This window comes from Mus musculus, chromosome 8 (genome assembly GCF_000001635.26).
Source record: "Mus musculus strain C57BL/6J chromosome 8, GRCm38.p6 C57BL/6J".
Classification (NCBI taxonomy): domain Eukaryota; kingdom Metazoa; phylum Chordata; class Mammalia; order Rodentia; family Muridae; genus Mus; species Mus musculus.
Genome location: NC_000074.6, coordinates 84,406,874 through 84,434,858, shown reverse-complemented (window position 1 = coordinate 84,434,858; position 27,985 = coordinate 84,406,874). Strand labels below are relative to the sequence as shown.

Here is a 27,985-nt window from a genome sequence, read left to right as displayed (position 1 = left end):
TCTGCTGTGAGGGCTAGCCTGGCATGTGTAAAGTCTGCTGTGAGGGCTAGCCTGGCATGTGTAAAGTCTGCTGTGAGGGCTAGCCTGGCATATATGAGGCTCTGTGCTCTGTCCCCAGTATCACAAAAGATAGGTTATCAGTGCTTTTGATGGTATATGCATTTTCCTCAGTTTTCTCAATTTTCACTTATTATCGGAGGTGCAAGTGACCACAGTATGCATGCTGAGGTCAGAGGATGTGGTGGATTGAATGAGCATGTCCCCTGTAGACTCATGTATTTGAATGTTTGGTTTCCAGTTGGTGGGCTGTTTGAGAAAGTAGGACGTGTGCTCATATTGGAGGAGGTGTGTCACTGGGGTTGGGCTTTGAGGTTTCAAAAGCCTGTGCACTCACTTGTGCGCTCTCTCTCTCTCTCTCTCTCTCTCTCTCTCTCTCTCTCTCTCTCTCTCTCTCTCTCCCTCTCTCTCTCTCTCTCTATCTCTCTCCCCTGCCCCCTCCCCCTCCTCCGTGCCCTATTGTTCAGATGTAAGCTAGTTCTCATCTACAGCTCTGGCACCATGCAGTCTGCCATCATGTTATCATGTTTCCCACCATGACGACCATAAACTCACCCTCTAAAACTGTAGGCTAGCCCCCAATCACATGCTTTCATCTGTAAGTTGCCTTGGCCATAGCGTCTCTTCACAGCAACAGAACAGTGACTGAGTCAGAGGAGAACCTTCCGGAAGCATTTCTCTTTCCACCTTTCTGTGCTCCAGGGACCAACCCAGGCCATCTGGCTTGGAGGGAAAGTACCTTTATCCCACTGACCTATCTCGCTGGCCCAGCCTCAATTTTCTTTTTTGTTTTCCTTTCTTATATATTTAAAATTATGCATATGCACGAGTGTGCATGTGTGCGTGTGTGTACACACCTGACATCCTAGAGTTAAAGTTATAGACAGATCTGAGTAGCTTAAAATGGGTGCTGAGAATCAACCTTGGGTCCTCGACAAAGAGCAGGGAGCACTCTTAAGCATGACATCATCTTCCCATCCCAATATTCTTTTTTTAAAAAAAGTTTCCAAAGGTTATTTCCTAAAGAGCAACATTTCCTCTGTTCCAACTGCTAGCTGCAAAGCTGCCAAGACAATGAGCTCACAGGGGTGGGGGTGGGGTGGGGGGAGCGGGGTGGTGACAATGCCTTAATCCTGAATATCGGAGGCAGAAGCAGGCAGGTTTCTGAGAGTTTGGAGACCAGCCTGGTGTGAATAGTAGGTTCCAGACAGCAAGACCCTGTCCTGTAACTGACAAAAAGCATTCACATACACAGGAGCACCTGCTGCTGTACCCAGGCAACCCACTCAGCCTCTGGAATAGCTACTTCATCCTCCTCACAGACCGGCAGGGAGGTGCCATCAGCTCCCCACGTTTATAGAGAAGGGACTTCTGCCTTGAACAGGGTGACTGAGTGGTTTTTCCCATGGCCACAGTTACAGCTTCCATCCACCTGCTCAGTTCACTGCCAACCTAGACCCCTGGGAAGATGACCAACTTACCACAAACCTAGATGTGATGGCCCATGTGTGAAATCCTAACACTGGGGATACTGAGGCCAGGATCATGAATTTAATGTCACTCTGGGCTATAGACCAAGACCCTGTATGGGTTGGGGTAGGGCTGGGGCGTGTGCACTTTGGAAGATCCGGACTGTTCTGTTACATTGTTGCACTGTCCTGACTTGCCCTTCTCTTGCTGGTCTGCCTACTGTTTTTGTTACATTCTTGCTAAAAACAAAAAAAACAAATTTGTTCTGTATGTTACATTTTAATATTTTTAAGTACTATACATCACAATGTTGCTATATAGCCCAGCTTAGCCTGGAACTCATGACTCCAAGCCTCATTCTATTCCTTAGCCCACTCCCAGTCTCTTGAGATCCGGGATGACTGTCATGCACTACCTGACTGGACCTGAGCACTTTCAAGTCTTCCAGATGCCTCCCTAAGTTTTCAACTCTCAGTACATCTTTTTATGGTTTTATGTTCCCTGGTACAGCTCCCTCTCCAGCTTGAATGCCAGCAACCCTGGAGCAGAGATTTTGTCTGTCTGTGGATGTGTGTCTGCATTTGTGTGTCTGAGCGTGACATAAAGGGGGAAATGAAGAGAGACCACCTGTCAGCTTGATGTGGTGTTCCAAAACTATAACTGTCACCCTACCATCAAGGAAGTTCCTCTTCCACCCATTTTACAGATCAGTAAACCAAGCATCACAAAGGAGATTAAGCAGCTCTCAAAGGTCACCACAGATGGGAATATACCTAGTCCTAGCTGGCCTTGACTCTGTCTCTAACCTGCCATTGTCCCCACAGGGCTTTTCTGCTGCCTACTGCAAGCCTCCATGTACACAGAGCAGAAAACCTCACTAGCCTGGGAAACTGACACGAAGACTATGGTGGCTTCAGGCACTTCTCATACAGCCCCTCATGAAGAGACCTGTGGATCTGCAACAAGCCACTCATGTCCTTCGTTGGCACCAGTAGTCAGGTGAAATCTTAAAGCGGAAGGGCAGGGTCTGAGGAAAGGACTACCATCAGGGGCAAGAAAAACAGCCCAGCTGCTCTTCATCCATGTCAGAAGTCTTCCTTGGGAATGGAAAGAAACATCCATTTCCCTCAGACACAGAGGGCAGAGAAAAGTTTTGTCTAAGTCCACCTGCCAAACTGTGTCTATCCTCGGACTGACAGGGACATACATGGCTGTGCTGGTCAGTTTTGGTTTGTTTGTTGGTTGGTTGGTTGGCTTTTGGTTTTTTTCTCCGTGAAGCCCTAGCTATCCTGAAACTCAATGTAGACCAGGCTGGTCTCAAACTCACAGAGTTCTGCTTGCCTCTGTCTCTCAAGTGCTAGGACTGTGGCTGCACCATCACCACCACCCAGCTGTGGGATTAGTTTCAACTGTCAACTTGATACATCCTAGAATCACCTAGGAAGATAATTTCAATTGAGGGACTGTCTAGATCAGGCTGGCCTGTGGGTATGTCTTGGGGGTTTTCTTGATTATAATTCCATGTAGAAGGGCCCTGCCCACTGTGGGTGGCACCATTCCTAGGTCTGGAACTCTGGGCTACGTGTGAGTAGAGAAAGCTCGCTGAGTGCTTAGCAAGCAGGCAGCACAGTGCATCTCATTCCCCGCTCATGCCTGTGCATGTGGTGTGACCGGCTGTCTCAAGCTCCCGCCTCTGTGACTTCCCTTCAGTGAGGACGCGAACACGGGAGTGTGAACCAAATAAACCGTTTCTTTCCTAAGTTGCCTTTGGTCATGACATTTCATCACAACAACAGAAATGGCACTAGGACAGTGGCGATGTCAAGGGAGCCATGTCATCAAACCCTACCCCATCATGGGTGAAACCACCATTGATTTACCCTCCCCCTCTGCTCAGACTCCCAAGACCACATGCCACAGAGGGGCTGTGGGCAGTATGGGATCTGATGAGGGTCTGGTGAGCCTCCTGCCTCTCTAGGAAGCCGGTGTGACACTGACTGTCACCACATTGCCATGCGGCAGTAACTCAAAGTCTTCTGTAGCCCACCCGAGCCTCTCTGCTCCATTACACACAATATATCACACCAGAAGGAAACGGATCAGTTAAATGATCTATGTTCTGTAGTTTGGGGTGCAGTATGCAATCCTGTTTGGCCATTTAGAGACAACTACACTGATTGGGGGCTGAAAGAGCTTGCTCTACTCTGGAAGCTGTTGAAATAAAGGAGCTGTTGCCCCACCCCCACCCCCAGGCCACAAGAAACATTTGTACCTCTTCACTGTATGCCAAGCTAGCATCTCGCCTGTAACAGGAACAGCACCCATTTTGTGCCAATTTGTCCTGAGCCACAGTACAATCCCATCATCTGGGGCATCATGGGGTACCCACTTCACAGGGCGTCAGGGCCAAAGGCACTTTGTCAAAATGGCATGGCTAACATTTGGGGAGAAGAACAGGGATTTGAACATAGGTAGTCAGACTGTGCTTCCTTCTATAGCCAGTACCACAACAGACAGCCTCAATCTCAAAAGCCAGGCACAAATACCAGAAGCTTCTATACAACCCAGTTTCATCTCCCAAGACCTTTGTAGAGACTGCTCGTGAGGACACAGAGTCAAGGCTACACAAACATCTAGTAGGGATTCAAACCACTTTCTGTGTATTGTTAACTGGAGCAGAATTGTATTTGGACATTAATACCACCTCCTCCTCCTCCTCCTCCTCTCCTCTCCTCTCCTTCTCTCCTCTCCTTCTCTCCTCTCCTTCTCCCTCTCCCTCTCCCCCCTTTCCTTCTCTCCCCCCTCCCTCTCCCTCTCCCTCTCCCTCTCCCTCTGTATTTATTTTATTCACTCGTAAACATGCACAGGTCAGGAACACTGTCTGCCTTGTTTTGAACGGGGTCTCTCAGTGGCATGGAACTCACTGGTTAGGCTATGATGGCTTGTCAGCAAGCCCTGGGGACCTTCCAAGCACACACCATACCTTGCCTGGCTTTTTACATGGCTGCTAGGATTCAAACTCAGGCTCTTGTTTTGCAAAGCAGGCACTTAATCGCCTTCCAGCTCCTAAACTCTACTTTTGACATAGGATGACTGTTGACAATAAGCAAGCCATGTCACTTCCTAAGGAAACAGGAGAACAGATATGTCCACTCAGGTCTCCTGTCCATTACTGATGGGGGAAAAGCCCAGTCTCAAAGCAGAGACAACATATGACCCTACTTGTGTCAGACAGACAAAGGTGTAAGGCATATGGGGCAGTGTAATAAGGACAGGCTGTGTCACTTCCTGGGGAGTAAACTATGCTGCTCACAAGGCCCTGCTGTCTTTTTGTCCTTCTCTGTGGCACATAAATAGGTGCCCAGTAAAAGAAGATGGCTGGCTGAGTGGGCTTGCTTCTCCTCAAATCTCAACCCTCATCGCTCCATACCTGCCTCCTGGGGATACCTAAGGTGCACCCTGATGAGAGAAGAAAGGGACCCCAGAACCACAAGTCACACCAGAGATGTCCAAGCCAGGAACCCAAAGATAGTGAGGCACGACTTAAGAGCTGGGCAACAGAAGGAGGCGGCAAGAGGAGAGGCCACAGCAGCTTACATCCCACATTCCTAACTCCAGCTGAGACGTCCCTCCACACCCTCATTTATATTTATACCAGCGGATCTGCTGGTAGCAGGCTTGTTGCTGATCGTGTGAGATCTGAAGTTCACAGAAAACTGGCTTAGACACCCAGCAGGGAAGAAAAGCTGTAAATGAAATTTAAGTCACCCAAAAATCCTAAATCCACCCACTCCCTTCAAAGTAGCCCAGGGCATCAGGGTTTTTCTGCCTCTGCTTTCTTAGCTCTCTAGGCTGAGAAACTTCGTTGCTGGGGGGGGGGGCTGTCCTGAGAATTTTGGGGGTGCCTCAAAGCATTTCTGACTCTTACTCGGGTAACAGCAGCATCCCACCCTGCCACCTACATCAATGACAACAAAAAATGTCTCCAGACATTGGCAAATAAAATTACCCCAACTTCAAACGTGTAGCTTTTCTTGTGGACCACCTTGTTGCCCTTCCCCTTCTCTGAGTCATCCACATCTTGAATACACCAATCAGCTTGCCTCAGAGCCCCTCCCACAAATTCAAAGGCAGTAGTAACAATGTAACAATGGTCTTCGGTCTGGAGACAGCAAGACCATTGAGAACTTACCAGCACCGCAGACAGATCCTCACCACAAAGATGTTCCCTGCAGTGTTGTTTAGAACAGCCAGACCTCAGAGGCAGTGACAGGAGGCTCCCAAACCCCAGCAAGCAGAATATCACCAGATATTACCAAAACTCTTTTCTGGGGTTTCTGCCAAGGCATACAGCACCACGGTGAGAATTTAAACAAGACGCCCCTTTCTCGAGTTGTTAAGCCCATCCGTCAAAAGCTGTCATAATATCCTCAATCTGTCAGAGCAAGATTCTTAAATTCCATCAACAAATATACAGCTATGTGATGCCTCTGATGTGTGATCTGCTACCTCTATTCAGTGTATAACCTGCCTGACCAGACATGGTGCTATGATGTGTCCCAAGAAGGACAGGGAATTGTAATCACAAGTCTGTATCCATAGAAAAGTATGGAACGAGATACATCAAAATATCCTGGAAGTTCTTTGTGCATCGAGAATGCCCACAGATTTCACATGCTTACATTAGCTATTCAATAAGTGAAGAAGCTGGGCCTCTTGGAATAGGAGGCCTAGGGAGGAGCTACCTATGGAAAACGTGTAGGGAGTGACACAGGTGGAATGGGCACCATTATGCAAATGAGCTGGCTCTATGGTATGGAATGAAGGGGCAGAATTGGAGCGTAGGACCAGAGACACAACAGGGATCAGGCCGCAATGCTTCCCAGGCCCCTTGTGATTCTGTAATCTGTGTGTTCTGGCTGCTAGGCATCTCCTTAGTCCTCCTGAAGGAGACATGGTCCCAGCTGGCTCACCGCCTCATGTCATCCATTCTACCCACAGAGCAAAAGCCAAGGAATTCCACTTTCAGTCCCACGGCTGAAACAAACAGACGAGATGTTTCCAGATTTTAATAACGTCTATCAACAGCTCTGCTAACCTTTCCCACACTGAACCAACTGAGCACTCACGTATGTCATAGTGAAGGGGTGCCAAGTGCAACAGTGGCAGGTGCCTGTTCTGATCTTCAAGAGCAGCCTAGTTAGAGAAGCATGACAAAACCACACAAGCCTACTGGATTTCAGGAGCAGCAGAAAAGAGTGGGCTGTTACTGGAGAAGGCATGACAGGGCAGAAGCAGAGAATGGCATGCTCCTAAGTTAGTATAAGAGCACATGTCAGAGACCGAGCGCAGACCTTGCCTAGACCATGCACTGACATTCAATGAATACCCATCCACCTTCCTACTTACCTTTTCACCTTCCAATCTGATTCCTTCATCACTATATCTACTCATCCATCCACATACTAATCCTTACTCCCTACCATCTACCCACCAATCCACTCACTCATCATCCATCCATCCATCCATCCATCTACCCACCCACTCATCCATCCATCCATCTGTCCACCCACTCATCCATCTATCCATCTGTCCACCCACACACTAATCCATCCATCCATCTGTCCATCAATCTACCCACTCATTCATCCATCCATCCATCTATCCACCCATTCATCATTCATCCATCCATCCATCCACTCATCCATCTCCTAACCAGCCTGTTCACTCACTTATCTACCTGTCCACACACCTACCTATCTATCCAACTATCCATTCATCTGTCCATTGACCACCCAATACCTATCCATCCATATCCATCAATTCATCCATCTATCCATTCATCCATGCACCTGTCTGTGGTAGTTTGAATAAGAATGACCCCTGTGGGCTCCAGTATTAGAACACTTGGTTCCTAGTTTTTGACACTGTTTGGGGAGGTCATGTGATACAGCCTTGCTGGAGAAAGTACACCACTTCCCTACTTGTAGTTTTGCTCTCTACTTCATGTTTATATTTGAAGATGTGATCTCTCAGCTCCCTGCTCCTGCCACCATGCCTGATGCTCGAAGCTTGATGCTGTTTTCCCACCATGATGGACGCTTATTCCTCTGGAACCATAAGCCCAAATAAACACTTCCTTCTCTAAGTTGCCTTGGTCAGAAAGTAACTAAGACACAGTCCTTTCTGTCTATTGACCCACGCATCCACCATAACTTCACGGAACCTCTTCTTCCCCCAAGCCATGATCCAAAACAGACACTGCTTCAGTGAGATTAAAAACTGATAGAAATGTCAAAAGTTCACATTCAGAAAACTTGCAAAAGTAGTCAAAGGCCACGAACCTTTCCAATGCTTTCCAGTTTGTTCAGTGCCCAAACAGCTTGAAGCCTTGCAAAACCCTTGAGGAACATGGTCTGTTTGTACAGTTTTGACGCATCAGATGGCTTGAAAAGAGGCACTCATAGAGACAGGGCTGGCTTCAGCGAAAGGATGTGGAGAGGAAGGAGGAGCAGTCGGGGGTGAGGTGAGTCTGGCATTGGGTCACAGGGAACGGGAGGGAGTGAATAGGAACACACAAACAGATGGTGGAGAGGTGGGAAAATCTGGCCTGGGCTTGCGAACCAAGAGATTCTAGGCAGCAGGTCTGGTGCACAGCTCGAAGGCTGAGCACTCGCAGAGCATGTGCGGAAGTGCTGGGCTCCTTCTCCAGCACTTGGGGCAAAGAAAGTAAGACTGTAGCTACCTTCCCTTAGGCTTAGTTCTGAAGTGACAGTGTATGAGTCCAGCATAGACGTCAAACAATAAGATAAGATGTGCTGAAGGAGCGTTTGGCACAGAGCAGAACAGAAACACATGGAGCACCTACTATGCATCATACACTAATCCAAGCATCAGGTCAGAGAAGCCCAAATATGTCCATCATCCACCCATCTCCCTGCGAAGAGTCCATTATGCTGAGTGCTGCCCACTGTAGGAAGCACCACCTGAACTAATGCAGTCAGTCAGTCATCCGAGAAGAGAGCCACTAAAAGCCTGATATGTAGACTGCACGATGCCCTCAGCCATTGTGTGATGTTGTAATGGAATATCACATGCTGGGTAATGTATGAAGAAAACAAGTGCATTTCTCAAAGCTTTGGAGCCTGATGTCAAAAGCACATCTGTGAGGGTCACCACGCTGCATCAGCCCGTGGCGGAGATCAGAAAGGCAAGAGAGAAAGCTTCAGAGAAGGCCGGGGAACTGGGGAGAATCTTCCTGCCCCTGGAAGCCTCGTACCCTGACAACAGCATTAACCCACTCACACAAGCGGGACCCTCAGGGCCTAGTCATCTGTTCTGTCTCCACTGTGTATGCAGAGCACCCCATACAACAAGCCACACCCCTAACCCCTCACTTGGGGATCCTAGGCAGGGACTCTACCACTAAGTCTCACCCCCTGTCTCTCACCGGATGATTTTAGGCAGAGTCGCTATGTCTGAGCCACACCCCAGCCCCTCACTGGGGGATCTAGGGCAAAACTGTATAAATGAGCCACGCCTTCATCTCTACCTAGCTACCCTTCAGAAATCACCTCTCAACCCTATTGCACTGAGGACTAAGCTTCTGAGGGGGATGTCTAGTTTGTACACTCAGTTGCGGCAGAAGACAAGGCACAAGAGACTCATCTGAGAGCATCCAGCCAGTGGCCCTCAGAGGTGGGGTCTGAGACACAGCCACTGCTGGACACAAGTCCTCCACTCTGCCCTGTGCTTCGTGCAGCCATTGCCACAACCAAGGTCCAAACCACAGGTTTCCACAAACACACGAAGGCAAGGGGTTGACGGAATGATCCAGTCTTGCAGAAGACCCACTTGTGGACTAAGAGATTGCTCGAAACTAGCCCATGTGGTGGCTGGTGTCCTCTAAACACTGACAGCTCTCAGCTGACACTAGCTGAAACTTGATACCCATGCACAGACTCAGAGAACAGCCTGAATTCATTCATTTCTTGACTTAGAAATTACCCACGGATCGCTTTAGCAGTGCTCCAAAAGGCAAAAGAAATAAAACCACACCAAACTGGAAATATCCAGAATATACATCACCAAGGATATGTAAACAGTTGAACTAGGCCAGGATGTAAGGGAGCAGACAGAGAAAGAGCAAACGGCTTGGTGCTACACCTAATCAGAAACGAGGCTCAGAAACTGAGCACAGGGGCTGGAGAGATGGCACAGTGGTGGCACCGAATCCAAGTTCAGTTCCCAACTTGCTCATGATGGCTCCTAGTTCAATTCCAATGACTGGCTACCTTTAAGAGCCTGGTACAAGTCAGCTTTCTCACTTCAGGAGTGTGGCTCACTGACATAAGGCCCTGGAATCCATCCCCATCACCCCAAAATGAAATGAGTCACACAGTAATATCAGGAGCTGCAATAATAGGTATCCAGACCCCAGAGGTACAGAGGAGTGGTCACAGTTAATTAGCATTAAATCTATCTTCAGAACATGGAGTCCAACTCTTTTTACAATGGGATTGTCCAAGCCACCTGTGTATCTTATGTCCCTTCCTGTGGTTCCTTGGACAAAGGAGCCCTGCCCTCACTGAACAAACAAGAAGCCAGTGGCAGCAGGTGTAAGGGCTAAGGAGTGTCTACAGCTCGGTTGCCCCGACCTATCTGTTTCAGCTCTGACCTACGCATTAGCTCCCCCTTCCCTCCCAACTCAGTCTCCTCTCAATGAGGCTTCACAGCAGCAAATACAAACCTCATGGCCCTGCCCATGCCTGAGACTCTAAGGACAGGAAACCATACAGGTGATGAACTCTGCCTTGACTGGCCAGAATCTGCTTGTTGCCATGGAGCAGGGCTCAGTCTCAACATTGTTCCCATTCCCTTGATTTAGGGGTTGGAGGAAGTGCTAAGGATGAAAGTCAGGGCCTGTGCATGGAGCAAGTGCTCTTCCACTGGGCCACGCCCTGATACTTGGATTAGAGTCTTTGTGTCCATTTAATAGTCATTCATATAAAATGGACAGACCCAAAATGGGAAGCCCACCTAGAAATGTGAGTGGCATTCCTCAGCAGGATGACCAAGCTAGACCACGTCATAAGTCCCAGGGGAGGGAGTGGGAGCAATATGGTGGCTGGTCTGAGCCAACCATCAAGTACCTTTAAGAGCTGGCGGCACTCAGAAGCTAAGTAGGAAGATGATAAGACTCTCTGTCGAAAAAGAAGATGAAAGGGGGGTTGAGGGTGCCACTCAGTGGGAAAGCAGGTGGCAAGCATTCATTTGTAAGGATGGCCCTGTTTTCATACCTAGCACAGGGGTGGGGACCATGAGGGATAGGGGTCAGAGAGATAGCTTGGTCAGCCAGGCGTTTGCCTTGCTAGCATAAGGACATTTGTTCAGTTCCCAGAACACACATCAAAGGTCAAGCATGGTGGTGTGTTCTGGTCACTTTAGCACTGGGGAAGTAGAAACAGAAAGATCCTGGGGCCCATTGGCCACCCAGCCTGTCCTACTTGGAAAGCTCCAGGCCAATGAGACACTATGTCTCAGAAAACAAAATATCTATACTGCTTCATCCATGAGTACATATGAATACATACATACACACACACACACACACACACACACATCAAAGAATGCGAGGTCCTGGGTTCAATCCCTAGCACCCCAAAATGACAAGAATGCATCTGTAGAGACCAACATCCTCATCTGTCCAGAACTGATGGGCACCTCAAAAACCCAGAGCAGATAACTGGGGGAGGCAGCTCACATCGTCTGCCTGTCTTGCCCAATTCCCAAGAATATTTCTTGAGTTTTTCACTTTCTTAGATAATCAGGGAGACAGAGCTAGGAGTCTGGGGAGGCTCAGTTAACATACTCTGCTTTGTTTGGATTTCTGATACAAGGCCAAGACGGACCTCGAACTCATGATCCTCCTGATAGGTGGGTCTTCCACACCAAGAAAACTCCCAAATTCTAACCCAGGATCTGAGCAAGGTTCTTCTGGTGGGTCTGCAGTGCGCACCCAGGGATGCTCGGAGAAGCCACTGGAGACTTTGGTCTCATTCTGAGCTGGTCTCCTGACCAGCTCTGAAGGACAGGACAAGGGGTGGGAGGGAGGCTCCAGCAAGCTAATTACACAGTTCAAACCCTCACCCTGTCACCCCTGAGGGAGGGACTGAGCAGAGGGAGGGACTGAGCAGCGGAAGGGAAGTAATTTTATCTTAGACTGAAGGGAATCGAAAAGTGGGCCAAGCAGACGTGAGACTTTTTGCTTTGTTTTGTTTTGTTTTGTTTTGTTGGTTTTTTTTTTTTTTTTTTTTTTTTTTTTTGCCTTTCCCTGAAAGCTTCTAGAAAGGATCAAGGATGCACAATGTTTGAGGGACATGTTAGAAACAGTAGCCTTCTGTCTAACAGGCCCATCTTGGCCACGCAACGCCAGGAAACCTACATGGAAGCCCAAGATTATTACCTTAGCATTTGGGAGGCAGAGGTGGGAGGGCAAGGAGTTCAAGGGTCAGCCTCAGCTACATGCAATCCTGTCGGCACACACGATTCTGTTCATACGTTTTGGAATGTTCTTGACATGCCAACCATTTTCTAGGCAGCACCCCCCACCAAGAACCTCTCAATACGCTAGCTGGAGCTGCTTCCTCACAACCCCAAGTGTAGGAACTGAGGCCTCAACCAGAGATTGGGTGGCTTCAAGGAATCTAACACTCGATGCTGGTCTATTCACATGCCAAGACATTTTCTGGTTATTGTTTTGTTCTATTGAGGTTTCTGTCTGAGGCAGACCCTCATGTACCCAGACTGGCCTCAAACTGGCTATGTAGCCCAGGATGACTGAGTACTTCTAATCCTCTTGCCTCAACCTCCTGGGTGCTGGGATCACAGGTGTGCACCACAATGCATAGTTTCTACAATGCTGGGGATGGAACCCAGGGCTTTGTGCATGTTGGGCAAGCACCACCTGAGTGACATCTCCAGCCCCTCAAGGGTTTTCTTCTCTCCTCTGCCCTCTTTGGGACTCATGGCCCCTTGCTTAAGAGATGATTCTTGAGCCGGGCGTGGTGGCGCACGCCTTTAATCCTAGCACTTGGGAGGCAGAGGCAGACGGATTTCTGAGTTTGAGGCCAGCCTGGTCTACAAAGTGAGTTCCAGGACAGCCAGAGCTACACAGAGAAACCCTGTCTCAAAAAAACAAAAAAAAATTAAAAAAAAAGAGAGATGATTCTTGGAAATATATTAGCTGCATGAGAGCGAGGCAAAGTAAGCCCTGCTAGCAGTGACTTCACCAGAGAGAAAGTGCATACATGGTTCATTCTACGAGCAGCAGCAAACAAAAGTGTATACCCAGGCACCTGGCAGGCTTTTCATCTCAGAGGCCCTGCTTTCAACTGCCCAAGCACCACTTAGGAGACCTTCCCTGCCTCAACAGCCTTATTCACAGCCCCCAGGCCTCTGCCCTGAAAATCTGGAACATGAAATATCAGCATAAGGCCACATCAGATGTTGCAGCAGAGGAGCCTGTGGGTGAAGACAGACTCTTCCTGCACTCACTCAACAAACGTTTAAGGTGACTTGGCCAGCACAGATCTGTTGTAATGAAGACAATGGAGTGATGGAGCCTGACTCTTTGCTACTGCAGAAACTAGGACCTCTTCTGGTGTGAGCACAGAGTTGCTGAGCACACCTTCAGTCATGCCCAGCTATGGCATCTAACCACTGTCCCTTACAAAGCTGTGTCTGGTCTGCACCCCTGAGGCCATCCCTTGGTGTGGCGTTCAGGATCTAGGGTCTGAGGGATCACAGACAGTGCACCATTCCCTGTGTCCACTCTGGAGGACACTTTGGACATCTCATCTCTTGCAAAATTAAGCCTGCTCCTATCAGGAAACCCAACCATCCCAAACCCGGGCCTTTACAAAAAAGAAATGAAATATATCTCCACAGTGTTCCCAATAAAACCCGGATGCTGGCATTAACAGCTGCTCTCTTCATAATCACCCACACTGGAGACATCCAAAATGTCCTTCAGTTGGAACCCAGGGGACAAACTGTAGCCCATTCACTGAATACTACTCAGCAATTAAAAAGGGAGAGGGTGGGGTGGCACACACCTTTAATCTCAGCACTCAAGAGGCAGAGGCTGGTGAATCTCTGTGCATTTGAGGCCAGTCTGGTGTACACAGTGAGTTTGGGGGAAGCCAGGGTTACCTAGTGCGACAGGGATCTAGTGGGCGGTGTTGAGGATAAGCTAATGATACTCAGACTACTACAGACCAGATGAAGCCAGCCTTTGAAACCCCAGTGCTGCCTGTCTCCCAGCAACGGGATGCAGGAGATCATGAAGGCAGGCGGATCGAGAGACTGCCTCAGAAAGTCAAGACCTGGGGCTGTAGTTCAATGGTGGAGCTCTTGCCTACTCTGCAGGAAGCTCAGGGTTCCATCCGTAGCACTGAAGGAAAAAAAAAAAAAGCTAGTGCACGATTCTATTTCTAGAACCTTCTAGAAAAAGAAAAAAGAACCCTAGAAAAGGAGATGAGGTCACAGGTCACAAGGGACTGGAGATGTGAGGTGCTGACTCAGAAGAGGAACAGGGAATATTTTGGGGAGATGGAGCTGTTCTGTATGTCAAATAGGGCAGTGGCTCCGCAGTCTACGCATCTGTCAAAACTCACCAAACCATACACACGCAAGACAGAGCCTGTTACAAAGAGATCACACCTCAGCAAACCTGCTTTCTAAGCGGAAGGGAAGAGACCACAGGATGACCTGGAGACTCCAAGCACAGCCCTGAGCTGGCAGCAGAGGCGTCCCAGAAGCACACTGGATACAATCCCAGCACTCTGGAGACCGAGGCAATCAGGGCCATGAGTTCAAAGTCAACATGAGTTATATAGTATGCCCTGTCTCAGAGCAGAAGAGGGACAGGGGAAAGAGCTCCTGATGGAAAGGCAGCATCCTGAGCCACTCCCCAAGGCCAATGACAGACAGGAACCATCGTTTTAATGGAAGACGCCCTACAAGCATAAGACCCAGATGCTCTTTCCCTTCCTGGGGAGCCACATCGGGAAGAATCGCTGATACCACCAGATAAACCGAAATCAGCCAATCAACCCTGCAGCCCCTCAACCAGCCCACATCAGCCATCACCTTGCCATCACTGGCCACCTGGCACTACTGTTTGTTTAGCTGTCCCGCATGACAAGCCAACAACAGACCATACACTGCTAGCCCAAAGACAGGACCACAATTCAAAATCTCGATTCTAATACCTATTGCCTGTATGCCCTCTCTCCAGCCTCATGTTAAGTCAGAGAATCCTAAGCCGAAAACCATAGTTAAATCGGGGCCTTCTGTCTCTGTGGTATTCCTGGCAGGGTGGGGGTGAATCAGCAGACCTTCATTAAACACATTGGTTTTTCTGCTTTAAAACCTACCCAAGTGGACTGCACAAGAACTTGGGCTTGAGTTCCCTGGCATGCATGACATTCTGGGTCCCAAGCCAGCACCCCAAAAAAGCCATATAGACCCTGAGCCACTTTGGTTTTGCTTCCAGATGGGCAGATCTTCAGGTTCTCCGAGGTTTTTGAGTGAGGGATCATACCTTTGTGGAATAAACTTCCCAGTGGCAAAACCAGGATAATTCTTACTTCCCAGATGGCTTCTCTGGAAACTCCTAGAAAGTGCATATAGTAGAAAAACTCTATAGCTCAAAACATCTCTCCATCTCAGTCAAACTCTCTAGAACACTTTAGGTTTCAGGTCAGGCCATGTTCTGACCACGGGCTGTTGCATCTCTCGGGGGTCCTATCACACTTCTCGGTTCTGAGGAGAGCCAACAGCCAGTGCCCACAGGCCCTGATGTTATGGTGACTCCAGGATCCTTCTTGAGTTTTACAAACTTGGCCAATGTGTGGAGAGGGACACAAACCGGAGCCCCAGCACTGAAGAGTCAGAATTCACAGCCAGAGTAGGGAGGCACACTAGCATAAGGAGGGTGGAAAGATGACACTGGCATTTGATGAAGCAGATGGCAGCATGAGGGGATGCTCTAGGAAAGTTGGGGTTCAACGGATCCTAGCTCCGTGGGGACCATCACAGCCCCTCTTTTCTACATTCTAACCAGATTTCAAATAAATGGGACCACGAGTGAAGGTGTGTGCCGCTTGCTCAAGGCAGCTCGCTGAGAGAACATCGCCGGTTATAGACTGTACTAGGAGTTTCTTACCCGGATGCAAGGACACCTCTTCTGGTGGCCTGAGCTGCTGGGAGACAGAGAGGATGGAGCTGAGGTGGCCCAACTGTCTCAAAGTGAGGAGAAAGCAAGGCTCCACCCTTAGCAGTTGACCACACTGGAACTTGCAGGTGGGAGGAAGATTCCCTGGCCACAGTCAACTCCACAGTCCTGTAACCCCTCCCCCTCCACAGACAGCAAAGATGGCCACCGTTCATATGGTCCCACAACCCTCTATAAACTGACCTCTAAAAGCATGCCCTGCTCCACACATTAGAAACTGGTAGGGTCAGGCCACTCCAAGACCAGTTCCGAGGGAAACAACAGAAAGTGGAGAAGAGATCATCCCTAAAGGCCCATGATAAACATCCGAGAGGCCACCACACAGTGACATTCTGGATGCATTGCAGCATGAGAAAGCATCTTAAAGGTATCCTCAGAGCAGTCAGGTACAAAAGAACACTGCTCCAGTCCCATTTACATGAGGCATAAAAAGGAGGTTAGAGGGTCAGCCGATCTTGTTCGGATGTGATCCGGGAGGGGAAGACAGAGGTCCTTTGGCCTGGAGGGTGTGCATTCATCAGTGGTGCCAACCCCAACTCTTATGCTTGCCTGTACACATCTTAGGCTTTTTTCTAAAATACTCTGAATGTGCTCATTCAACTGTTAGAGTGCTTGCCGAGCATGTGTGAGACCCTGGTTTCAGCCCCAACACAGAGCAAAGCTGGTGTCATGACTCAAACTCTCCTCAGCCACATAGAGAGTTTGAGGCCAGCCTGGACTACATGAGACTCTGTCTTCACCTCCCTAAAAGAAATTTTTTAGAGAAATTACTTAAGCATTTTTTTTTCCTAATGCCAATAGTATTTGGATTTTTTTTTTCTTTTTAAAGTCAATGTTCTGTGTGGTATCTTGACTCCCAGGCAAGTCTGTGTTGTTCCCTCCCACTGGCCTGAATTTCTTGATGGAACAGCCTCAGGTCTTCTGTCCCTCCCTCTCCAATCCTCCCGGAAGCAGCTCCCTGCATGATGACCTGGCTTGGAGACTGCTGGGTCTGGGATGGGAAGCGCTCCCTTCTGGAGTGGGGCTGTATAACAGTGTTTGATTCTTCGGGCCAAAAAGGGAATAGAGGCTCTGCAGAGAGGGCGGGAAACTGCACACACTCATTCCAAAGCTACCCAGTGCAAATGAGGCCTGAACTAGCCAAGAAACAAGGTTGGGATGCTCTCACGGTGCCCAGGGCTCAGCCCAAACATAACTTCTGTGAGGGTCCACCACCTACATCTCTCAGAACTGCAGCATCCAAGAGAGACAGGGGTGAGCTGAGGACAATTGAGGGGCTCGCCAGCTCTTCTGCCTCCTCTTCTAAGGCTACAGAGAGGGGGAAAGTCATCTCAACAAGAAAGCCCCATCAGGCCAGTGACTGCTCCCTCAAGACGGCGGCCCCTAGCGCCACCTGAAGTTGTGCTTGTACCCCCTGTCATCCTCTAAGCCCCAGCGACTCTTTCCAGAATGTGTACTAAAGTCACACATCCTCTGAACATGTTACTGGGTTGGAATGCCTGGGAGTGCACACTGCCAGCCTTCAGGACCCACCTTTGCAAGGAGGAATTCAGGGGCAAAATCCTGGCACCAATAACACTGTGGTTATGGAGACATTCCTCAAAAAAAGGCCTTTGACACCTAATTTTCACTGCCTCCAAGTAAACCCCGTACTCTGAAACCTCCTGCTCTCTTGATTTGATTTCACAGCCCCAGGAACCACCATCTGGAGCCCCCAGAAGTGAATGCAGCCCTCTGTGCTCTTGGAACAGAAACTCCGAGAGCCCAGCTCTGCCTGAGCCGGAAGGGCCCCACCCATTACAGAGGAGCTATGGACCCCTTGTAAACTCTAAGGACCTGACCAGCCCAGATAATTCTGGCCCTCAACAGACTGGAGCCTGAAAAGCCAAGAGGCACATTTGGGCATGGCAGGGTGGCCAGCCAGCCTGGGGAGCAGGGTGTGTCCCCCCCCCACACCAGGAATCTGGGTCATGCTTAGACGGCAGAGAAACCTCAACTCTACCCACCCGCGCCTGCCTGCATCTCCCCAGATGCTAAGCATGTCCTCTTCCAGGTTTATGGGAAGCAAATGAGGACTTCATGGAATCAGGGGCACTGTGTGTGCAATCAGTCTCCGCAGAGGAAAAACGGCTTTTTGCCATTTTTCTCTGGGTCTTTCATGGAAGGGGGATTGCCTACCTGCCCAAGATGTCTATATGGAGGCTGACCCTCCTGGTGTTCCTACCCAGGTCCCCAGTGTATGAGAAGCTAAACCCAAGCCCACAAAAAGCCCTCCAAAGGGTCCCCACTTCTTTTCCTTCCTTCAGCCTTCCCTCATACTGAAACAACACACCTCAAATCTTCCCAGGCCATGGGCCTCACCAGATGGATGGCATTATGTTTCTTTACACCCCAAAAAATAACGCTGAAGGGGTTCTGATCTGTGACAGGAGAGAATGGAAGTTGCACACAGGGCTTCTGATGATGTGTCCCTCAAACCACTAAAAAAAAAAAAACCAGTCCCCAGATGCAGCTGGTGGCCCACCCAGAGCCACTAACTGAGGGATGGCTTCTCTACGGCCAGGCCACATGGTATCCTATACCCTAGGCCTGAGGATCCCACCTTGGGTGGAAGGCCAGGGTTGAGAGATCGGGGTACTATTCCGAAGGATTTGAGGGAGACATGTATGGGTTCTCTTACCCTGTAACCCAAATCGTCCAAGCACTGGCCCAGCTAGGGCTCCATCAGAAGTCAGACCCCATCAGAAGAGCCCCCATCAGTGTCCCCGCGCGACCCGACCCAGGATCCAGACCTTCGGTCTTCACAAGGAACCACTCACTCCCCCAGTCCCAAGCCTCCTAACTACTCGCAGGCTCACTCTGCAGCGGCAGCCCAGCAGGCCTGGAGGCTGCCTCCCTCAGCTACCGGGCCCCCATCTCCAGCCCCTATCCGCCGAGAAGCCCCCCAGCTCCCATCAGCCCCCAGGTCTCTTTCCCAGCCCCGCAGAGGAAAAAAGAGGAGGAGGAAAAGGAGGAGGAGGAGGAAGAAGAAGAGGAGGAAGAAGAGGAGGAGGGGAGGCGCAGCCGCTCGGGCTGGGGCAAAAGGATATGGCCATTCAGTGATCTTTTTGGCGTATTTTCTCACCACGTTGTCTTCACTGAAGAGGAACAGGGAGCGGTTGACCGTGAGGCAGTTCTGGCGGACAGGGATGGGGTTGTAGAGGGCCATGGTCCGCGCTCTCTGCGCCATCGACTGCTTGTACATCCTCTGCGCTCCGGGCTGCCCGCCCTGCCGGCTGCCCCCGGCTCCTCGGCCGCCCGCGGCGCCCACGACCACCCCGGCGGCCGGCCCTGAGCCTCCTCCGCCTGCGCCGTAGCGGCCCGGCATCTCGTCTCCAAAGCGGGCCATTCTGCAAAGAGCAAAGGGCCTCGGGTTACGCGGCGGCTGCTGTTGCTGCGGCGAGCGCTGCGGAAGCCACGGCCACCGCCACCACCACCACCACCACCGCCGCCGCTGCTCAGGCTGGCCGGGCTGTGGGGACGGCGGCTGCACCTGCGACTGCGGAGACGCTCCACGGCCCAGCCCATCGGGCGGCGGCGCCCGGCCTCAGCTCGGGGGGCTCACGAGCGGGACGGCCCGGCCGAGCCGGGGAGCGCGGCTCGGGACATGCCGGCAGAGGCGGTGACCCCGGGCGGGAGGAGGGGTGCGGGGGAGGGCGCGGGGGCGGGGCGCGGGGGAGGGGCGCGGCAAAAATAACCGGGGACGCGATCCAGGCGATCCCCGGCCACCCACTCCGGAGAAGAAGAAAAAAAATTTTTTTCAGTTAAAAAAAAATCAGTTAAAAAAAATAGTGTAAAAAGATCAGCTTTTTTTTTTTTTAAAGCAACGCTCCAATGCACACCCCCTTTAAAACGCGAAGTCTAAACGAAGGACGTCCCCCCTCCCTTGGACGCAGAGACTGGCTTCAAATTCCTCCGAGGTCCGGGTCAGCTTGGCATCTTGCTAAAGGCGTGGGCTCGGCCCATTAGTAAAAAAATAAAATAAAATAAAAAGAAAAGAATTAAATAACAAAAAAACAAAACCAGGTCTTTGCTATAGGAAGAGGGTGGCAGCGAAGGATTTGTCCGTCTGTTTTGCTGACTTTCCTAGACCTGGAAAGAATAGAAAATTCCTGAAAACGCTGCAGCCCCTCCCCCAAATTCAACCCGACTGGAGAGCAGAGGGCGGAGGAGCGGGGCGCAGGGGCGCGGCGGGGCTCGGAGGCTTCAGGGAGCCGCTGGTCCCCGGCTTTGAAAAAAAGCCGATCTGTTTTCCTCCTGATTCAGCAGCCGCCGGCTCCTCTGCGCGCGGAAGCGTGTGTGCGCGCAGCCAGGCGCGGCGCAGCCTCGGCCGGGGGGAAATTGCAGCAGCGCAGTCTTGAAAATTCCCCACGGGGGGAAGGAGGCGAGAGAGCGAGCGAACGAGCGAGGGAGGGCGGTGCGCGCCGCTCGGCAGAGGTTCGGGCTGCGGCAGAGCCTGGCAGCATCCCACCCCCGGGTGCCTCCCTCCCTTCCCCCCAGCTCCGCTGAAAGAAGAGGTGCGGGGTGCGAGGAGGGAGCTGCCCGGCCGGGAGCCGGGGCTAGATCGCGGCCCTGCGCCCTAGAGCAAGACCCACCCGGCGACACGCGCAACCAATCACCAGCGCGAGAGCAGGCGCGGCCAGGCGCGCAGGGGGAAGTCGGGACAGAGTCCTCCGGCACAAGGGACCTTGCTTGCCACCCGAGGTCCGCGTCGCTGCCTAGAACGAGGCGTGCCCAACAGGAAGGAAGAAACTTAAAAGACCAGAGGGTTTGGTCTGGAGACTTGGTGCGGGTGGCCGACGCTGAACAAATGTGGGTCTGTTGAGCAGAAGACAGTTTTTATGAGCTAGAAGAATGGTTTGGGGCACTTCTAGGAAGGCTGTGGGTCCCAGGGGGCCAATCCAAGCTAATGTATAGGAGATCCTGGTGGCAGCCCCCGTGTGAGCTCCCAGGAGCAGACCACTCACTGAGACCTAGGGTGTTAGGCGGGGGCTGCTGGCCTAGCTCGGTTTGGCCCCTGCTCTATAAGGCACTTGGATCACCCCACCTGCTTTTTTTTTTTTTCTTCCTATTTGGAAACTCCATGAACACAGAGAAAACTACATAAATCACAAATGAACAAGTTGAGGAATTGCTGCGAATGAACCCTCCTGGAAGCCAGCTCCCCAGAAACCCGCCTACAGGCCTACACGGGGGCCAGTGCCAGTATAACTTCTGCCTGAGCATTCTGCTAATTCTTTTAGCTTTATTTATGACCTTGGCATGCCTTCCTCGGCAGGAGTTATGCTTTGCTCCTTTTGATCTCATAATAAGCATCATTCTGCAGAACCTGTGGGTGACACATTTTCTTTGCTGTATAATACTCTATAAAGAAAAGTCTACAATTTGCTTGTCCACTTTCTTTTTTCTTTCTTTCTTTCTTTTTATTTTTAATGGGCATCTGGGTTCTTTCTTTTGGGGCCACAGTACGGCATTGCCTGAGACACCATATGCATGTGAACTTGCCTGCTTGTGGATTGAGGCTTTGTATGGGCAGTGTTTCAGGCTCTATACACGTAGTAGCTTCAGGATTATAGGATGTGAAACTTAACTTCTAAAGCAGATGTACCAAGAAATAGTTTGGGGAGCTAGAAAGGTGGCTTAGAAGGTAGAATGTAGGCTGTTCTTCCAAAGGACCCCAGTTGGATTCCCAGCGCCCACATGGTGACTTACAACCAGCTGTAACTCCAGTTCTGGGCAATCCAACACCATCTTCTGGCTTCCTTGGGCACCAGGTGTGCATGTGGTGCACAGGCATGCACTCAAACAAAACACTCATACATATAAAATGAAATAACAAAGTTTTTAAAAGAAGGAATGGATTTAGGGGACCAGCAAGATGGCTCGCTGGATAAAAGGGCTTGCCACCAAGCCTGCTGACGTGAGTTGGATTCCCAGAATCCATATGATGGAAGAAACCAGACTATCACAAGATGTGCTCTGACCTCCATACACATACACAAAATTAAAAATACAATTAAAATTGTTTTAATAATAAAGAAGCTGGGTTTTTTATAGGTGCAGGTCTGCCATCATAGAACTCAGAGGCTGAGGCAGGGGATCATGATTTGTCATGAATTTCATTAAGCCTAAATATGTGTGGATTGGAAAGCAGAATGTGAAAGGGAGAGGGGGAGAGGCTAAGAAGGCAAATCTTCAGCTAGTTAAAGCCTGCTTGGCCCACACGCAGCATTTGAGTTCATTTGGAACATTTGAAAGTGATGTTATGTCTGTATATAAACTCTTAGTGCATTTTAAGATTTCCTAATTTGTCAAAACAAGCCAGGTGTGGTGGTGGTACCCACCTGTCACCCACTTGCACAAGAGGCTGCGGCAGGAGGATTGTTGTAAGTTCAGGCACAGTCTGGGCTCCAGGGTACATGTTAAGCTAGTCAAATCCTGCCTCAAACAACAAAGCATATAAATAAATCACAACTAGGAATGTGATACAACAGGCGTGGCATAAGTAACACACGGGGCAGAGCTGTGCGGGGGGTACAGGGCACTCACCACACCGCGATGGTGTTTATATCTGACCCTGTTCTGCCTTTCACTGTCTCAAAGGCCAATAGTGCAAAACAGGAAGCTGTTGCCTAAGGATATCAGGAATCAGCCCAGGAGACCTGCACCTTGCAGAGCCAACCTTTCCCAGATTCATCCTCACCTGCAAGGATTTCTGAAGCCCCTTGAGCTGCTTTACCAGAGTGGATCTGGAGGATGATGGAGTCCTGGGATAAAGATTCCACATGGTCTCCAGAGTAGCCCCATTTGTGTGTGTGTGTGTGTGTGTGTGTGTGTGTGTGTGTGTGTGTGTGTGTGTGTACATACACACAGTCAAGCACCTGTGTGCAAATGCACATGGAAGCCAGAGGACAGCTTTAGATATTGTTCCTCAGGTTCCACTCACCTTTTTAATTAAAGTATTGATTGATGACTGATTGATTGACTGACTGACTGACTAACTGACAGGGGAACAGAGGTTGGCATCAGGTTTTGTCTTGTTCTGATTGTACTCCTCAGTTCCTCACTGACCTGCAGTTTGCCAAGCAGACAAGGCTAGCTGGTGGGTGAACCTGAGACATCTTCCAGACTCTGCCTCCCTAGCCCTGGGAGTGTGGTACCATACCCTACTTCCTATGTGGGATGTGGAGAACCGACTCAGGTCCTCATGCTTGAAAGTCAAGGACTGACTGAGCCACTTCCCAAGCCCAGCAGCCCACTCATAAGCACTGAGGCTGGGAAAGGTTGGAAAATTTACTCAAGTCACTGCCATGAGTCTAAAACCCTTTGACACTGTGCAGCATAGAGGACAGTTTGATATGCACTTCAGAAAACAGAGTCAGTGCTAAACATCCAAACAGGCTGAGAGCGGTGTCTCAGCCCGGATCTGCATCTTTTATTTATTACCATTGCTGTTTGTGTGCGAGCACCAGAGGATGACTTTGTGATGTTGGCTTCCTCATCCCACCTTTACATGGTGCCAGGGATAGAATGTGGGTCACATCGCTCTCCCAGCAAGCACCCTTCCCTGATGAGCTATCCTGCTGACCCTTCTGGGTGTTTGTCTAAGAAGAAAGAGGACATAAGTCCATGGACGAACATGCCCAAGGGTGCTGTCTGTGTGACGGGCATGCACCTGCTGAGATGCACTTTTAGAGTCTAGAGCAAACCTTAACTGAAATCGGTTTTCTCCTCTTACCATGTGGGTCCTGGGAAACAAATTTAGTCAGTTGTGTGCAGCAAGCATCTTTCCTGACTAAGCCATCTTGTCAGCCCAGCTGTGTGTAATTTCTATTCTATAAAGTCCAAATCTGAGCAGAAGTTTGCTGACATTTGGGAGGGCGAAGTGGCCACCACATTGGTGGTAAGGAAGTGACTGGCCTAGAGGGATCTTTTACAAACATCTCTCTGTGGATGACAATTGCACAAATATGTTTATTTTGCAAAGTTTGTTCATTTAAAAGCAAAAACCTTTGGGCTAGTGAGATGGTTGAGCAGCAAAGGCACTTGCCCTGCAAAACTCACCTTAATGCCTGAGTCAGTTTCCTGGGACCTTCCACATAGGGATGGAAGGAGAGAAGCCACCCCCCAAATTGTTCTCTGGCCTCCACATGTGTGCCACCCTGTGTACACACCATGAACATGTGTCATACATGCACAGTAACCATAAGTTAATAATAAAATAAAAATGCTCTTTTTGTGAGCTGGGGTCTCATGTAGCCCAGACTGTCCTTAAATTCCCAGCTGGTGTCCTGTCTCAGGCTCTTCTCTGTGAGACTCACGGACTCAAGGCAGAATGCTTGGTTTCTTAGAGCTCTCGTGTGTTTTATTTACTTTTTTGAAGCAGGACCTCATGTATCCTAGGCTGGCCTTAAACTCATTAGATAATCAAAGATGGCCTTAAGTTTCTGATCTTCCTGCCTCTGCCTCCTGAGTGCTGAGGTTACAGATATGAGCTGCCAGGCCCAGTTCTTGGGGTGGAACCCAGAGCTTCTTGCATACTGAGAATGTGTCCCGTCAGCTGGGTCATGCTCCCAGCCTGTTGCTTAATCATTTAATTGAGCTTCATATGGTGCTTGTATGCAGTGGTGTGTGTGTGTGTGTGTGTGTGTGTGTGTGTGTGTGTGTGTGAGAGAGAGAGGGGGGGGAGAGAGAGGGAGAGAGAGAGAGAGAGAGACTTCAATAAAATGTTCTGTATCTCTGCGGGGTTCTGGGTGCTAAGTCTGCTGGGTGCTGGTTTAGCAACACTATTTCTCATGGTCATTTGTAGGGATTCCCCTCTTCAACTCTGACCAGGAGGCCCCAACACCAACCTCAGCCTTCCTCCATGGTGAAAAACAAATTGTCCCCCAGGGCCCTCGCCCACCCATGCCTCCATAGCAGACAAATGGGCTGCATGGGCTACGCTGTTGTAATGTTTATATGCCAGGCTGGGGTGTTGCTTAGTTGGTAGAGTGCTTTCCTAGCCTGCACAAGCTCCTAGGTTCTGTCCTCAGCACTACATAAAGCCAGTGTAATGCTGCTCACATGTGATCCCAGCACTCAGGAGACAGATGCTCAAGGCTAGCCTGGTATATGAGACTTTGCCTTCAAAAAGAAAAAACAAACAAGCAAACAACAACAACAAACAAGTGCTGAGCCCCAACTCGTGTGTGTGTGTGTGTGTGTGTGTGTGTGTGTGTGTGTGTGTGTGTGTGTGTGTATGTGTGTCCATGTTCATGTATGTTTGGGTGCACATGTGTGTGTGCCCTTGTTCATGAATGTGTAAGTGCACATACATGTGTGTCCACGTAAGTGTATGCACATCTGTGTGTGCCAGAGGAACTATCACTTTTATTATTTAATGTTGTTTTTCATAGCATCTCTCATTGGCTGGACCTCACTAGGTAGCCAGCAAGCTTCAGGGGCCTCCTTGACTCCACCTCCCCAGAGCTGAGATTGGCCGCACACACTACCAAACACTCAGCTTTTTACACGGGCTCTGGGATTGAACTCCAGCCCTTTACTGCCTCTGGCCATCTCCTCAGACCTAACTGTCCTTCTGTAAAGTCCCTAGAGGATGATCCCAACTCCCCTCTCTCCACAATCTTTTCAGTTTGTTTCTATGTTCGTTTTTGTTTGTTTTGAGATAGGGTCTCACTGTGCAGCCCTGCTGACCTGAAACTCTATGCAGAAGCTGCTGGTCTTGAGCTCACAGAAATCTGACTGGTCCTGCACCAGAATACTGGGATCAAAGATGTGTGCCGTGCCCAGCAAAATAATAACTCTTTTCCACAGAGAATTTAACTCAGTTGCCCTAAACAGTGATGGGCTCTGGGTGCATTGATTTTGCAGATAAGGAGACATTCTTTAAGATGAAGAAATTAATTTCTCACAGAATCTCAAGTGGCTACTATAGGTAGATCTGGGGCCTTCAGTAACACCAGTGACTGCTGTTGACCAGGGAGAAAGACTTGGACTAGCCTCCTAGCCACACAGAGTTTAACAGCAGGTGGCCAGACATCACCCCCCACACCCTGCCATGGGTCTATCTTGAATCCATCCATCAGCTGGGGTCCACTTGTCAGATGATGGCTGGCTGTGGCTATTGTATGACTGAACAGAGCACTAGAATGAATTTTCTCACAAGAAAGGCCCAGATCACATTCCACTAACATGATTACCAGCACAGCCAGCCACTGAGCTGCAAGAAGGAAGGGGTCAGTTCAAGGCATTTGGTCTCCGTCGTTCTGGCTGCATACCTGCCAATATTAAGTTCCAGGGTCTTTAGAGGTAGAGAGCAAGAGTGATAAAGCCATCTGAGTGTGGTGGCAAGCATCTTTAATCCCAGTGTTTGGAAGCAGAAGGAAACAGATCTAAGTTGGAAGCCAGCCTGGTCTACATAATGAGTTCAACATAGTCTGAGGTTGCCCTGAACGTTCAGCAATTCTCTAGCCTCGGCCTCTTAAGTACAAGCTGTTGCCCCACCCCCTTTTCTAACCTCTTTCTTAGTTCCAGGCAAGACATGCCTCTCCAAGATTATCCTTACCACTGAGCCCTAGAACAAGTTGTATCTCCAAGGAGCCTGTCTTCCTCTCACTAGAGAAACAGCTTGAAACCATCTCAGGGCTGGGTGCCATACAGCATGGTGGGTCTTGATTTTTTTGTTTTTTGTTCTTTGGGGGGGGGTTGTTTTGTTTTTTGTTTTGTTTTGGTGTTTTTGTTGTTTTGTTTTGTTTTTTGTCAAAGTAAATAGGCACAGGTACTTTGGCAACTGCCAAGAAAATGTACAAGAACTATCAGGAATGTCTAAAAAGCATGGATAGGAGGCTGAGAAACAATGACACACGCACTGTGCCAAAGCTGTTCCCACACACATGCCTCCAACCTGGGCTGGAAATGACTATGGACCCAAACATGCCTACAGTGATCTAACCACTGAGCCAACACCCCTGCCCCTCACTGGGGGATTCCAGGTAGATGCTCTAACCACTGAGCCACATTCCTGCCCCTCACTTGGGGATTTCTAGGTATAGGTTCTGTTACTGGGGTATGCCCCGGCCTGACACTTGTTAGTAAATGACCCTGCAATATGGTTCTGGCAGACAAGCAAATAGTCAGAGTTAGCAGGATAAATCAGAGCCTCGTGGACACTGCTCTGCATCTCTTTGCCAAGAACGCAGGCTGTGAATGATTTGTTTCCAGTCAAGGTCAAATGAAGGGTGTGCTCCAGAACTGGTGTCTTAGGAAGGGATAATGTGGCAAGTTCAGAGTGACCCGCCGCAGTTAAGAAAAACCTGAGGGGAGATGCAGTCACAAGAATCTGATGGTGTCACACAGGACATTAGATGGCACAGCTGGTGCCTGGCAGGTTGGGTAATGATGTATTGATGCTAATTCCTGGGCGTGGCCATTTCCTCTGTGCTTGTTCGAGAGATGGATCTATTTCAGGAAACTGTTTCTAAGGTTAAAGGGCCACTGGATCTCTCAGTAGCCCAAGAAGATAAAGAAAGAAAAGGAGAGAGCTAGTGAGTATACGTAGGAAAGGCTGACATTTGAAGACATTGGACAAAGGACATGCAGGAATTCTTCGTGCTATTTGTACAACTTTTTGGAGGTCTGAACTTTAAGGAAAAGAGAAAATGCAAACAGTTAGCAAGAGAAAGCTGTGTGTGCACACGGCTCGTTCTGTGTGCATATGTCTCGTTGCCTTCCTGGGCACCTGCTGCGTGCCCAGTCATTTTGCAGCCACAGTCCAAGATGGTGTGTCCGAGCTGAATGGTGACAGAATGAGGGATAAATAAACAGAATGAGGGAACATGCAGTGTGTAGGAAGGCACTACCTGTGCAGTAATAAAGAGGAACCAGCACAGAGCTTTGGGGACTCGGAATGAGCAGTTGCATGGGGGATTGTCACACAGACTGGCAACCCTCTTCCTTGTCACTGTGCCCCATCATCCTCTTATCATCTTCACATTGTAAATTAACTTCATACTTTTAACTGCTTGAAATTACCAGTGTTAAATATCATGTTCCCTGTCACTATTGTATTTAAACTGATCTTTAACTTTTTCATTAAATTTATGTGTGTGTATTATGTAT

The 27,985-nt window shown here is 49.6% G+C and overlaps 1 protein-coding gene across 34 annotated transcripts in view; it reads right to left on the bottom strand.

The window, feature by feature from the left end:
* Positions 1-27,985, bottom strand: part of Cacna1a (calcium channel, voltage-dependent, P/Q type, alpha 1A subunit) — a 301,621-nt gene that overhangs the window by 205,393 nt on the left and 68,243 nt on the right. For 30 of the 34 annotated variants that reach the window (XR_003947227.1, XR_003947223.1, XR_003947224.1 and 27 more), the window contains exon 3: positions 18,916-19,215. Coding sequence is in view for 27 of the 34 variants with exons in the window: in XM_006530609.3 (XP_006530672.1) it covers positions 18,916-19,215 (300 nt within the window). In the remaining 7 variants the exon portion in view is untranslated. Of the gene's footprint in view, positions 1-18,915; positions 19,496-27,985 lie in introns of those variants that run through there. The other 4 variants (NM_007578.3, NM_001252060.1, NM_001252061.1 and 1 more) reach the window with 2 other exon arrangements.